Source organism: Anser anser (genome assembly GCF_964211835.1).
Source record: "Anser anser genome assembly, chromosome: 14".
Taxonomy (NCBI): Eukaryota; Metazoa; Chordata; class Aves; order Anseriformes; family Anatidae; genus Anser; species Anser anser.
The window spans coordinates 13,045,920-13,058,464 of NC_139735.1; the positions used below are offsets into that span (position 1 = coordinate 13,045,920).

Here is a 12,545-nt window from a genome sequence, read left to right on the forward strand (position 1 = left end):
TCCGCTCCCCTAGGCCGCGCCGCCCCGTCTATGGCCGCGGGGAGCCGCTCTGCGCCGCGGTCGCCCGGCAACGCGGCCCGCTCGGTGGTGCCGCGGCCGGGATGTGGCGGCTGCTGCTAGGCCGCGGCGGCCTCGGGCGCTGCTCGCTGCCGCCCGCCCGGCCGCCGCCCGGCCCCGCCGCCACCGCCACCGGCCCCGGCCCCGGCCCCGGCCCCGGCCCCGAGCCGCCCGACAGCCGCGGCTCCCAGCGGTGAGTGCGGCCCCGGCCCGGCCCCGAGCCCGCACGGCCTCGGCTCCGGCCTCACCGAGAGCTGGGGACGGCCGGGCTGCGAGGGACGGCGCTCGGGGGGCTGCTGGGGCACGTCTGGCTCGGGGGCTCCTGTCACAGCCGTGCTCTGGTGGCTGCTGTCACCTGCTTGCTGTGGTGGCTCCTATCACGCTCTTGCTTTGGTGGCTGCAGTCACACCCTGGGTTTGGTGGCTGCTGTCACACCTATCCTCGGTGGCTCCTGTCACACACGCTTGGTTTGGTGGCTGCTGTTGTGCCCTTGCTTTGGTGGCTCGTGGTTCGGTGGCTGCTGTCACGCTCTTGGTTTGGTCACACCCTTGGTGTTTTGCAGCTGTTGCAGTGCGCCCAGGTGTCAGAGCGAGCGGCCCCAGGATGGCCAGGAGCGAGAAGGAAGGAGGCAGCCGTTGCCCAGCCTGGTGCCCCGCTACTCCGTGCTGGATGCCGTCACCTGGGTGAGGAGCGAGTGGCGGGGCCTGTGGTGCCTGCAGGCCTCGGGGTGTCTGCTGTGCCCTGCTGGAAGGGCAGCGGGGTGGGACACCTCCCTGAGACCGAGCTGCGGCCACGCTGCCTTTTCTAAACAGGGCAGCCAGAGGCAGCATGGCTCTTCTCCTTGATTTGTGTCTTCTTTTCTTCAGGGGGCAGTGGCCGCGCTTCTTCTGCAGCTGGTCAAACAGATCTCGTGGCTGCGATCACTGCCGGACGCCAGGAGGGAGCACAGATCTTCCTGGCTTTCCTCACTGCCCGCTCAGCAGACAGGTCAGTAGATCTGGCACAGGAGAAGGGGCTGTGGGAGGATCTGGCTCTCAGACATGGTTTCTGCTTCCCAATAGTTAACATCTTTCCTGCTGTTGTCAGAAGCTGACAGGCAGGTTTCAAGCTCTCTGGAGAGAGTGAGGGCTGGTATCTGTTAGGGGAATTTCACTCTTCCTTACCTATTTGGTGCAATCCCAGTTTGCATTTTGCCTCCTTTTATTTTTGTATTCTGTTCTGGACTTTGCTCCACACACCTTCCTCCTGCTTGGCTTCATGGCCAGAGCAGAGAAGGGGACTGGGCAGGTAAGCAGTTCTGTGTTCCCTCTTAGAGCGGATGCAGCGTGGCTCACAGGAACTGTTTTGTGCTCTGTATTTCAGCGGTGACTGAAGCCTCAACCAGTTGTTGCAGTGCCCATCTGGGGCCCTGCTTCTTGCAGAAAGCAGGTCCAGAGGTTGCACCAGAGAATTCATGCCCGGGCATCCCCTCAGGTCCAGGAGAGAGCCAGCTCTGGGCAGAAGAAGGTATGTGTGATATGATACTTGTAGCAGAAGGACTTCTGAGTGTCTGATTTTCCCCAAGGCAAAGCTAGCATCCAAGAAGCATTTCACCATTGCTGAAACTTGGAGGAGGGAGATCAGAGTGGAAAGACAGAACTTTGGAGAGATGAGTCGGGAGTCCAGAGACAGGAGGAAAAAAGCTCCTGGAGGCGGGGAGGCGCCCGTGGTATAACTGTGCAGTAACGTTGTCTCTCCCAATACTGGTGTGCCTCAGTGACCAGGATATGGCATCCAGTTTCTGTTCTTTTATTGTGGACAGACATTTGCAGTCATGAGTGTTCAGGAGAACAGTGCAACAGTGATCTGAGAGATTTGCTGTGCAGTGTGAAGCTAAAGGAATTCTTTTCTTCCTGGAAGATGAAGATGAGCACTTATGCTGCAGACAAAACAGTGGGAGGAGGTATTAAAGGAATTCTTAATAAAGTAAGTCTTACAGAAGTAGGAAGATATACTTCAAAAAAAATGGAAGTCTCATCCAGGAAAGCGTGCCATAACATGTAAAACGTAAAGTCATATCAAGGAAGATCGGATGAAGTCTTCAGTAGGGTTATTCACTAGATATATAAATACTAATAATAGCTTTAGGAAAACTGTTAAAAGCAGGAGCAGGTAGAAGGAAGGACAACATATAGCCATGGTGTAGAAGCAGCACAAAAAAAAAAGCCCACAGATGTTAGGTAGGAGATGTAAGGTGTTGCAAAAGAGGCTGGGGGGCTTCCCCATTCATTGTTTTCTTCTGTGCTGATTTAAGCTACTGCCCATCACTGCTTATCAAATCCATCTCCTGCCAGAGGTTACCATTCCCATCAGTTGGCAAATGGAGCATTTTGTTTCCATGTTTCCTAATTAGCTCCAGGAAAACAGCCAGGTTAATTTACCTAAACTGCCAATTAGACTGTTTAACCCATCTGCTTTTGCCTGAAGCGTATTAAGAAGCACTCAGATACGCGGCCTCACTGGCAGATTACTGGACATGGACCTCTGGGAGAAGCGGTGGGGAGTAAGTGGAGACAGCACTGTCTTCAGTTGGCACAGCTGAACCTTCAGCAGTGAATGTGTCTGTATCTGACAAACAGTTTCCTACTGAGAGTCAATAGGGAGAGCTTTTAGGCAAACTGATAAATTGAACAGTGACAAGTCTCTAAGGCCACGTGCTCTTTGTTCAGATGCTCTCCGGAAGCTATGAAATTGCTGAGCCTCTAATGATGATATGTAATCCAGTGCTTAAATCTGCTGAATGACCAGGAGAGGGAACAATGACAAATTAGATGCTAGCCTTTGAAGAGAGAGGTTGCTTGAGCCACAGAACTGCAAAAAAAAATGTAATTATGAGGTGATGGAAACTGTATCATGGAACAGAAATGGTAGATACCTGGATGAGTGTGCTATATTAAAGGTCTGGAAGGGCTTAGGAAGCCATTTCTCTTAGCAGCTTGCTCCATTATGTGAGTCTTAACAGAGAACAGAGTTATGGTTTGTAAGTCTGTTAGAGTTCTCTGGAGAAGTCAACAGGCATGTGGAGCAAGATTATCCAGCTTTTACCTTTTTGAAAATCTTTCAACCAGGGCCTAAAACAAAGCTATCTGGAGAAATAAAGCTGATGTGAGGGAAGACAGAGGGACCGCTCTTAGGCTAGTAACTCCTTAAAGTATAAGAAATAGTTTTCTGATGGAAAGCCATTACCCGTGGATTCCCGTAAGTGCTTTATAGAAACCTGGTCCGCTCAGCAGAGTCAGCAGTGATTTGGAAAAAGCTGATGAGCGAGGTGACGGGAGAAGCAAATGTAGTACAAAATTATTCAGGACAGTCAAACCTGGGAGTCACAGCAGAAGATTGCACAAAAACTAACAACAGGGTAATCTCAAGGTAGGTTAAAGTAGTATGCACAGGGGACTGTAACTGAAAATACAGAATGAGGAATGTCAAATTAATAATTACACTGCAGAGAGGTCATTTAAAGTTACTGTGGATGTGTTTTTGAAAATATTGCCAGTGCTCTACAGCAGTGAGGTAAATGAAATGTTGGTTGATGTAAAGGAAGGAACCGAGGCCAAAACAGCATCATAGGTCTGGTAAGTCTGCGGTGCAGCCACATCTCAAACACTGTCTTAAAAACAGTGACCAAAATGGCATAGAAAAGGATGTTTAGGAGTCAGTTACATATAAAGGGAGACTGTCTCCTCAGTTTAAAAAAGAAGTGGCAAAGGGTGTGCTAGTGCTCAGTGAAACTAAAAACATGGATGGAAGATGAATAGGGGACAATATTTTTCATAGTACAGTATTGATAGGCAGCACAGAAATGGTCAGGTAGCGAGTGTGGATAAAGCAAAAGATCATACGCGTTTGGCCAGAGCACAGGTAAATTGTGGAACTCATTGCTACGTGGCCAGAAGTAGAAATGGGTTCCAAAAAGTGATTAGGTAATTACACATTCAGATTAAACTGAATCATTGTGTGATTACCCATTCAGATTAAACTTAATTGATCCAGCCAAAACCTGCTGAGATGATCACAGAACAGCTGATTGCTGGAAAGTCTGGCCAGGAAAAGCATGACTTCTTAATTCCTGTTCCTTATACGTTCTACCCAACCATCTTCTACCATCAGTTGCCAGAGACAATGTAAGTCAGAAATAATTTGATTTTGCTCTATATTTAAGGCCTCAGGTTGCATTCGCACATTACGCTGTGTATCTATTTTGTGGGAATTTATTGAAGAAAGTCAGAGTGAAGAGATTCACTAATTTTCACTAGAGTCTCAAAAAAATACAAAGCTTTGTAATGTTGAGAAGTCGTGTGAATCTTTCTCTGCAAAGTTTGAGATGGGAAGTTTGGTGAAGCTTAATGAGAGACCCTCCTCTCAGAGTATGTTTGGCTTTCTGCAGAAAAAGCTGCCTAAAGCTTAGGAGTCTTTTCCCAGTGTTTAGCTACTGAACGGGACTGAGGCTGACTGTCAGAATGCAGCAAGAAGTTGGGGAAAGCAGAAGGAAGGGAAGGACAGATGCCTGGCAGAAAAGTTTTGCCATTAGAGAACAAACCTGCAGAACTTGGAGTGGAGCCAAATGTACCTTCATTTCTCCATTTTGCTGTTGCCAGCAGTGGCAAAGGACCTTCTACAGGGAATTCCATGTCCTCACCCTTTCTTTCAGTGGTTGGGTTAGATTCCAGGCTTGCTTCTGCTGATCTACACGTAGAGTGACAATCTGCTGTTGCTGTCAGCTACTCTGTTATCTTGAATGGCAAAGGTCTTTGTGATGTACACAAACATCCCAGCTTTGCAGATGACCCATACCAGTTTTAACATAACACAACATGTTAGAAACTATTTCTTTTTAAACACTTTTTTTTTTAAGTAAACATTAGGAAATTTGTTTAAAAGTTGCTTTAAATGTAATTCTAGATAGTACTATCAGCGAGTCTTCAGGTGCATGATCACATCCTATTTTTTCATGCAACTTTTGTCTCGCTTGAAGCTTTTTTGTGGAAAGCTAAAGTCACATAGTGAACAAGCAGGTGATTACAGCCAGTCTCGGTGTTACAGCAGCTGAATGTTGTCCTGGGCAGTTGTTTTTTACCCCTGGAAAGACTGTAAAATTTGTTATTTCAATTCTGAGATTAGAGACATTTTCAAAGTGTGTTTTCATTTCAAAGCACAATGAAACCAATTGGAAACACTAAAATTTTCCATGAGGCAGGAGTCCTGGATTTTGGCCAGCTCTTGTTGTGAATTCATTCCTGTGAAGCATTTGGATGTTTCATTATGAGCAATCTAGACTATCTATGAGAAGATTAATAATTCTGCACTTGGAGCTAGGTTTGAGTAACATTTGATAAAGTGCAGGATGAACAGTGGGGAAATACAAAATATTTATTAGCTGCTGAGTATGTGAGCATTGGGCATCCAGTGTGCCAAAACTGTAAGATCACATGGAAAAAAGGATGCATAGTCATGATACATCATAACACATAACTTCAAGTAGAAACACAGTTGCACAGAAAATTCGAACTGTGGTATTCCCAGCTCTTATGTGCTTTGCTCTTACAACCTTAGAAATAAATTAACCACCTTTGTGAGTGCAATAGAGCAATGAATTTGTACAAAACCTGGTTCCTGTGAAGTTCCACTGAAGCTTGGCCATTCCTCAAATATTGCCCTGGAACCTTATGTTGGGAAATAAGAAACAAACAGTTGGGGTGAACTTGTATTGCCTAGTGTTAGTCCAAAGGTTAATCTAAGCTGGTCTTCTCGTTCTGCTGAAGTAGAACAGGGTTATTGCTGCCTGGGGGGTGCTTTTATTTCCCCATACACTGCTGAAGGAACCTAAACAATGTGTTAGCTCGTGTGCCAGGTTTGAGAGGGCTGCTGTGAGACAAGCCAAGTCTTAAGAGTAATGATCTCTGTGAAGAGTTTTGATTTGTGGCTTGCCCAGCTTCAAGTGAGAGTTCCGAGAGAATTCATTAACTTCATCTGTCAGGAGATGGGTCTGGGTGTCAGGATTGGCTGGTCCCTGTGTTTTCTTCCAAATGATCTGCTCTCTGGGAGTGGTAGCTCTAATCCGGGGAGATTACTGGGATTTGAGTGAGGAGAGACTTCCAGTGGGAGGGGGGCATGGGATGGTTGTGCATGCTAATAGCTTCTTCAAAGCAAGAAAGAATGAATGTTTTTTAGACAAATAGCTTGGACAATTTCTTTAATATGGACATTTTTTTTCATGAGATTTGCTGTTGTGTACGTGGTTAAAAAAAACAAATTACATCATGAGGGAGATACCTGAACAAAAGAGAGTCCTACGGTAAGAAAGATCAGATAATTTTATGTCTGTTCTGAAAATAAATGTAAAGCACAACTAATAAATTTGCAGACTATATTACTTTTGGTGGAATGATAAATAGAAATTGTGTTTGCCATCGTGATCTTGCTTGTTGGGTGAGTGGGACTTGTTCAGATAAAATACATTTTAATACAGCCAGAGGGGAATCGTTTATCTAGGAATAATGAGGCTGCAGCTGGAACATGGGTCACAGCTCCGTGTGCATTGTATGATGGTGCAGGCACCAGAAGAAGCAATCCTGCCTATTGCACGCTTGCTTCTGCCCAGCAGAATTGCAGCAGAAGCATTTGCAGAGCCATATGGTGACGGGAATCAAGGAACCGGGACCCCAAAAAGACTGAGTTCTCACTCATTTTAGTTCCCTGCTCTGCACCCACACAGCTCGAAAGGGCAATGGGGGGACATGGGGAGGGCACAGCTACTTCTGCAAGCAGCACTGGCTTGAGGGATACAGGCTTCACCACCTGGCGTTAGGTGCCCGGTGAGACCAAGCTGCTTCTGGTGATTCGGGTTAAAAAATAATTGGCCTCAGTCAAACCTCGATGTTCGTCCTCTTTGCTGGAGGTCACCGCAGTCTTGGAGCAGCTGGTGTAAATGCTTGCGTAATCACTTCCAACACAGTTCTGTCGAGAGCGAGGTGGCTTAGCTTTTGCTGTAGATGCTTTTGTTAGATAATTCAGACTGAACCCAGACAGATAGTGGCTGAATGCGTCAGCGTATCTGAGAGGGCTGCAGTGTGCAAGTGGGATGCTCTGGGGTGATAACCTAAGCCTGCATCCAGCACAGCCAGAATACCATGTCTGATCACCCCTTTGCAGAAGCAGAACTGTACCCTGCAAAGAACTTACCTGGAAAAGGAGTTGGGATAGGCAAGCACCTAGGCACGAGATGTCTGTGTGATGCTCTAGCCATCAGGAACAGGGGCACAGTTCTAACAAACTAAGCAGTTATGAACTCAAATAAGGAGGCAATTTCGTCCTTTCCGTGACACTGGTGAGACTGTCTGCTCTTCAATAACAATGTTGAAAATTCAGGAATAGTGGCAAAAAGTCATAAAATTAATCAACTCAGGCAGAAAAGTGCCTCAGTTGAAAGACATGAACAGCTCAGTCTGTTTAGAATCACAGAAGAGAATCAAGAGGGGTTGATTAGTAGTAACAGGAGTTTGAAAAAAGAGAATGGGCTTTTTAGTAAAGAAAAAAAAAAGCCTGGAAGAGCCAATGCCAGGGAGCAGAATCCAGATGTATTTTTATTTGAAACGAAGCACAGATTTTTAAAGCAGTGATTACAAGTTGCTGGAACAAACTTCCAGAAGAAGCGGGAGGTTCTCTGTCTTTTGGCACCTTCAGGTCAAGACCAAGCCCTTTCTGGAAGAGGTGCATTAGCCAGCTGCAGATTATAGGACTGTATTCACATGGCACTTAGCTGCTTGTGATACAAAGGTCAGATCGGGCAGAGTTCCTTCTGTTATTAGTATCGCTATCAGGGCAGATGATCAGTCCTCTAGGAAAGAATTGAGGAGCAGAGAAAGGTATCAGGAGGAAGAAGTGAAGGTACAGCATTGCTTAACCCTGCTTTTTTGTTCCTCTTTTAATGTAGGGGAGTTCCCAGTCCCTCAGCACTCCAGCCCAGGGCCAGTTCCCCACAGTACAAAGGTAAGGTTTCATTTTTCATGTGCTCCGTCTGTGCCTGAGGCCCCTTTGCAACAGGAAGACATCTCAGTGCAACCCCAAGCGCAGCCTGAGCAATCCACTCACATGCAAGACTGCTTTCTGTCCTGCATAGCTGGAGGCCAGGAGAATAAGAGATGTGATGTGCTGCCCTTTAGCCAGAGCAAAGTTCCAGGAACTACAACATGCTGTCCTCATCCTTTAAAGTGTCTATAAAATGGTGGTGCTGCAGAGAAGCACTGGAAGAAAATGTCCTAAAACCCCCCAACTATCCAATAGCACCAATGTGGTGTATGGGTTTTGATACCATCTTTCACTAGGTAACTACGTGCTGTTGCTATTTTGGTTTTTACCAGACAGCCTGGTGACTGGAGAAGGTGGCGTCACCCCTCCCAAAGCTGCACATCAAGACTGGGTCTTGTCTGTTAGAGAGAGGAAAAGAGAGCCTTTGGTCTTGAAGAGGGTATATCAGGTTGAGAGTCATAAGGTTATAGATTATATTATTTTTCTGTTTGATATTAAGCCTGTTAATTCCTTGCAATCTATAGCTCCCCATTTTAAAAGTCAGTCGGTGGAACAGTTGCTCAAGGACACTGTGAACAGAATGGGGATGTATTTAGGGTTTAACAAAATGGCATCCTCTCTGACATGGAAGGGACCTACCCCACCAGAAAGGTGTTCACTTGGTCTGCTAAGGGGGTGAGAGCTGAGCTGCCCATCTGAGGAGGGGCCACTTCTGCAGGCCTCACGAGGCTCTCAGGAGAGGACATGAATCAGTCCGTGTCTCTTCCTCCTGTGAGCTGCCCTGGGAGCTGGCTGAGCACTAAAGCTGTTGGGTAGCAAGGGGCATTTCTGCAGCGTGACTCCAAGTGCGGAGGCATCGCAGCTTATGTGCAGTGTGTGCTGCTGCCACTCGATGGCACTAAATTTGTACTCAAGCTCGGAAATGAGAGCTGCAGGCCAGACTAGCCCTCCTCCCACCTCCCAGAGCTGTGGTAAAGTAAAAAATACTGTTCATTACTGAGAAAGAAAAGACATCGTCTCTGCTGTGCAGGATTTTATTAGGAGTGTGCAGTGTTCAGTAAGCTGACAGTATGGGCTCAGCTTGAATTGTGTAAAGGGTATACAGATATGTCAGTGCATGTTTGTCAGAGAGAAATGCCATTTGTGCTGCTGAACACAATGCAGGAGGGTGAACAAGGGCTAATGTTACATCTGAGGAGGGGAACTGCATTAAATTCTGAAATGTTCTAATGATGTCAGATGTACACCAAGCTCCCTGATCAGAGGGGAGGTGAGCAATGTCCATAACGCTTCACTAAACAGATGTCTGTGTAGGACAGGGAGATTTTTAGGTGGACACATGACACCAGATTACATCACCCTCTTGATAACTACAGGACAGTACGAATAAGTCACTCTGCTCAGTTTCCAAGAAAAACCTCTTGCAGGGTTTGTATGTTTTTGCTGTCTAATAACTTTCTTCTCTGAATCCTCAGGGTGACCCAGCTCAGCGAGGGCGTTTGGAGGAAGCTGCTTTCCAGTTGCAGCAGATTTTCCGGGTTGATATTTCCATTGCATTCAATATCCTTGGTAATGTGGACTTGGATTTGTTTTGTCCTTAAACCACACATTTCACTTTTTGGAGGACCTCCAAATTGTTGCAGGTCTTGTGTGAAGGCAGAGATGGCATATACCCAAGCTGAAGCCTCCTTTTAGCAATTTCAGCTGTGCTTTGAGAGATTTATTGCCCTTTGTCTCATCCTGCCACCTGATTTATATCAGCATATTGAAATCCAGGCTTGGTTGAAGTCTGCACTGTAGTCCTGACATCTGTAGTTAGAAATTAAGTCATCCCTGTCTTTTTGCAACACGAATTGTCTTATCTTCATAGCTCTTTTTTCATTGTCTGAGATCTCAGTCTTCCTGGCAGGCTGAAAAAGCAATTGCAGAACTGCAACTAACTCTTAAGAAGAGCTGAAGGAAGATGCAGTGATCTAAGAAAAAACTCCCTGCCCTACATACACCATTAGTAGCAGCACTAAAAAAGCAAGCTGCTTCTGCATGAACCATACATCGTGCTAGCTGATGATCCCTTTTTGCAATGAGACCTGAATAGTTCCTAAAAGGCAGTGTTGTTGTTTTTCCCATGGAAACTTTGGTTATGGGGGATGAGGGCTGGTGAGCCAGCTAGGAGTGGACTGGGCCACTTAGCATGGGCCAAGGGTGGCCCAGTAGCTCTGGGGGAGGTTGGTGCGTTTGAGGCTGCATTCTGTCCTTTTTCTTTTCCTCTGTTTTTACATTGTTTTCTTCTCAGGGATTGAAAGTATGAGAGCAGGCCACTACCAGATAGCTTATACCTGCTTCAAACTGGCAGCAGATCGAGGCTACAGCAAAGCCCAGTTCAACGTGGGTCTGTGTTATGAGCATGGCAGAGGCACAGAAAAAGACTTGGAAAAGGTATCCACAACTTGTAAAGTCATATGTGTGTGGCACAGACCCGGAGAACGGTCTTCATGGGGTGCACAGGCACATTTCTCCTTTTGTATGGGTGTGACAATCTATAAGTCTTGTTGGAAAATGCTGGAAATAATATAAACTGCAGGTTTGCAGTACTGGCTTCAGTGTTGTAGGTCCCCGCAGAGATTTGCTCCTGAAATCCCCTTTGTCATTGCTTCTGAGGTCTTGTCGCAGGTACACAGGCTGTACCACTAGCAGCTGAGAGAGTACCCATGAGAAACCTGTCATGTTACTGTATTTAAAACACCACTGCACAGCCGAGGACTTCTTCACATCACAAGCCATCCAGTTTGGGTACCTCGACTACAGCCTGCCACCTAGTGCATGCTGGCCGTAGTCAGCATCCTGTAGCTGAAGAGATCTGCAAAGACTGCGTGTTTTGAGTAATTGTGCAGATCCCCACTGGCACAAAATAAGCTTTGGTATTGTTGGCCCAGTGCCATCCTCTTCAAAACTCGGAGTTTTGACTAGACAAGGCAGAGGTGGTTAGAGGGCTCTCGTACAGTGGTAGTCCACTGTCTCACTTGAACGACCTCATGTTCTTCAGCAGGGAAGTGTGGGAGGGCTGCCAGGGTAAGCATGTGCAGCTTATGATAGGTCTGGACAGAGAGGTTAAGCTTGTCCTGGACAGAAGGGAGTCATGTCATGTTTGAGGGCATGTATTACCTGATTCACACAAGTGTTTCTCTGTTTCCAGGCAGCTTTCTATTACTACCGTGCGGCCAGCAGCTGTCACCCCATGGCACAGTACCGCTACGCTAGATGCCTCTTATGCCACAGTCCTGAAAATGAATGGCACAGACTTCAGAAGGCAGTGTCTTTCCTGGAGCAAGCAGCAGTGGCTGGGCTTACAGAGGTTAGTGTCCACACTGTGGGAGTGATTATAAAAGCCGAACAAACATTTTCATAGGAGACAACCATCAGAGAACCCTGTCTAAAGGATTTGAACCACAAGACATCGTAGAAAGCAGCATCTTCGGGACTAAAAGCAGAATTCTTCCTACGTGTTGATACCACTGCCAGTGTATGGGGGACAGTCCTGCCTGCACATGGAAGGCAACTAGGTGCCCATTGTGTCAGTAGTGTTGCTGGTCTGATTTGTTACTGGGCTTTTTAATGTGGCTCTCTTAGCACCCCTTCCGTGTGCTTATGGGACTTTTTGCTTGTTGGTAATGTGCAAGCTCCAGGCCCTGTCACACGTCTGTGATAGAAATTCCCCTCTTGGCTTTCTTGCTTGAGGATAGGATGCAGCCGTTACTCATAGCCACTGCATAAGGCTTTACAAAGCCTCACTTTACAAAGAAAGAGAGAGCTGAGAAGCACCAGTTCTTAGGAAACCTGTCAAGTTGTCCCTTCTTCTGTGCCAGATGTCCTTGGGTCTGCTTTGTTTCATCCAGCAGTGGCAGCCTTTCATGTTCTGTGCCTGGAGAATCTGCAGCGTGTATGGGATGTGCCAGCACTCAGAGAACAGAAGTAGCTGCATGCAAAAGATAGGGGTCCACACCAAAGTACGTTTCAGATTCCCAGAAGGCAAAGTGTATCCTCTATTATCACAGGTTGCTACAACATACATATTTGGATCAAACATCATGTTTTAACATACTTTTTTTGCATCACTAAAAGCAATTCACACCTCTTTGTCTTCTCAGGGTAAAGAGTGATTCAAACATCAGTAGGATGATTTCTCCAGATCTCTCTCTCACTTGCATTCACGGTGGAAGTGGCTTTCCAAAGTATCTTTTATTCCTCAAGTTTAAGGCTTCCTATTTTGCCCCAGTCATCCCACTCAGCAACCATGAGCCTGACTAGAAAGTTTCAGGATGTGTCATTCAGGTGCCTGCTTTTGAATTCCCTCAGCTCTGAAGCTGGAGCCAAACATGCCTGTAACTGTTCTCTCCAACACCTAGATTAGACCATCAGCTTAG

General features: G+C 46.6%; 1 protein-coding gene and 1 long non-coding RNA gene across 3 annotated transcripts in view; one reads left to right on the top strand and one right to left on the bottom strand.

The window, feature by feature from the left end:
• Positions 1–613, bottom strand: part of LOC310881439 — a 63,571-nt gene extending 62,958 nt beyond the window's left edge. Inside the window, exon 1 of one of the 2 annotated variants that reach the window (XR_014572380.1) lies at positions 413–613. This is a non-coding gene — a long non-coding RNA (uncharacterized lncRNA). Of the gene's footprint in view, positions 1–305 lie in introns of both variants that reach the window. The other variant, XR_014572381.1, reaches the window with a different exon arrangement.
• Positions 1–12,545, top strand: part of DELE1 (DAP3 binding cell death enhancer 1) — a 22,661-nt gene continuing 10,116 nt past the window's right edge. Inside the window, exons 1-8 of the mRNA XM_083798786.1 lie at positions 1–250; positions 620–740; positions 924–1,044; positions 1,420–1,563; positions 8,030–8,085; positions 9,600–9,693; positions 10,418–10,560; positions 11,318–11,476. Coding sequence (XP_083654912.1) covers positions 102–250; positions 620–740; positions 924–1,044; positions 1,420–1,563; positions 8,030–8,085; positions 9,600–9,693; positions 10,418–10,560; positions 11,318–11,476 — 987 coding nt within the window. The 5' untranslated portion in view covers positions 1–101. The remainder of the gene's footprint in view (positions 251–619; positions 741–923; positions 1,045–1,419; positions 1,564–8,029; positions 8,086–9,599; positions 9,694–10,417; positions 10,561–11,317; positions 11,477–12,545) is intronic.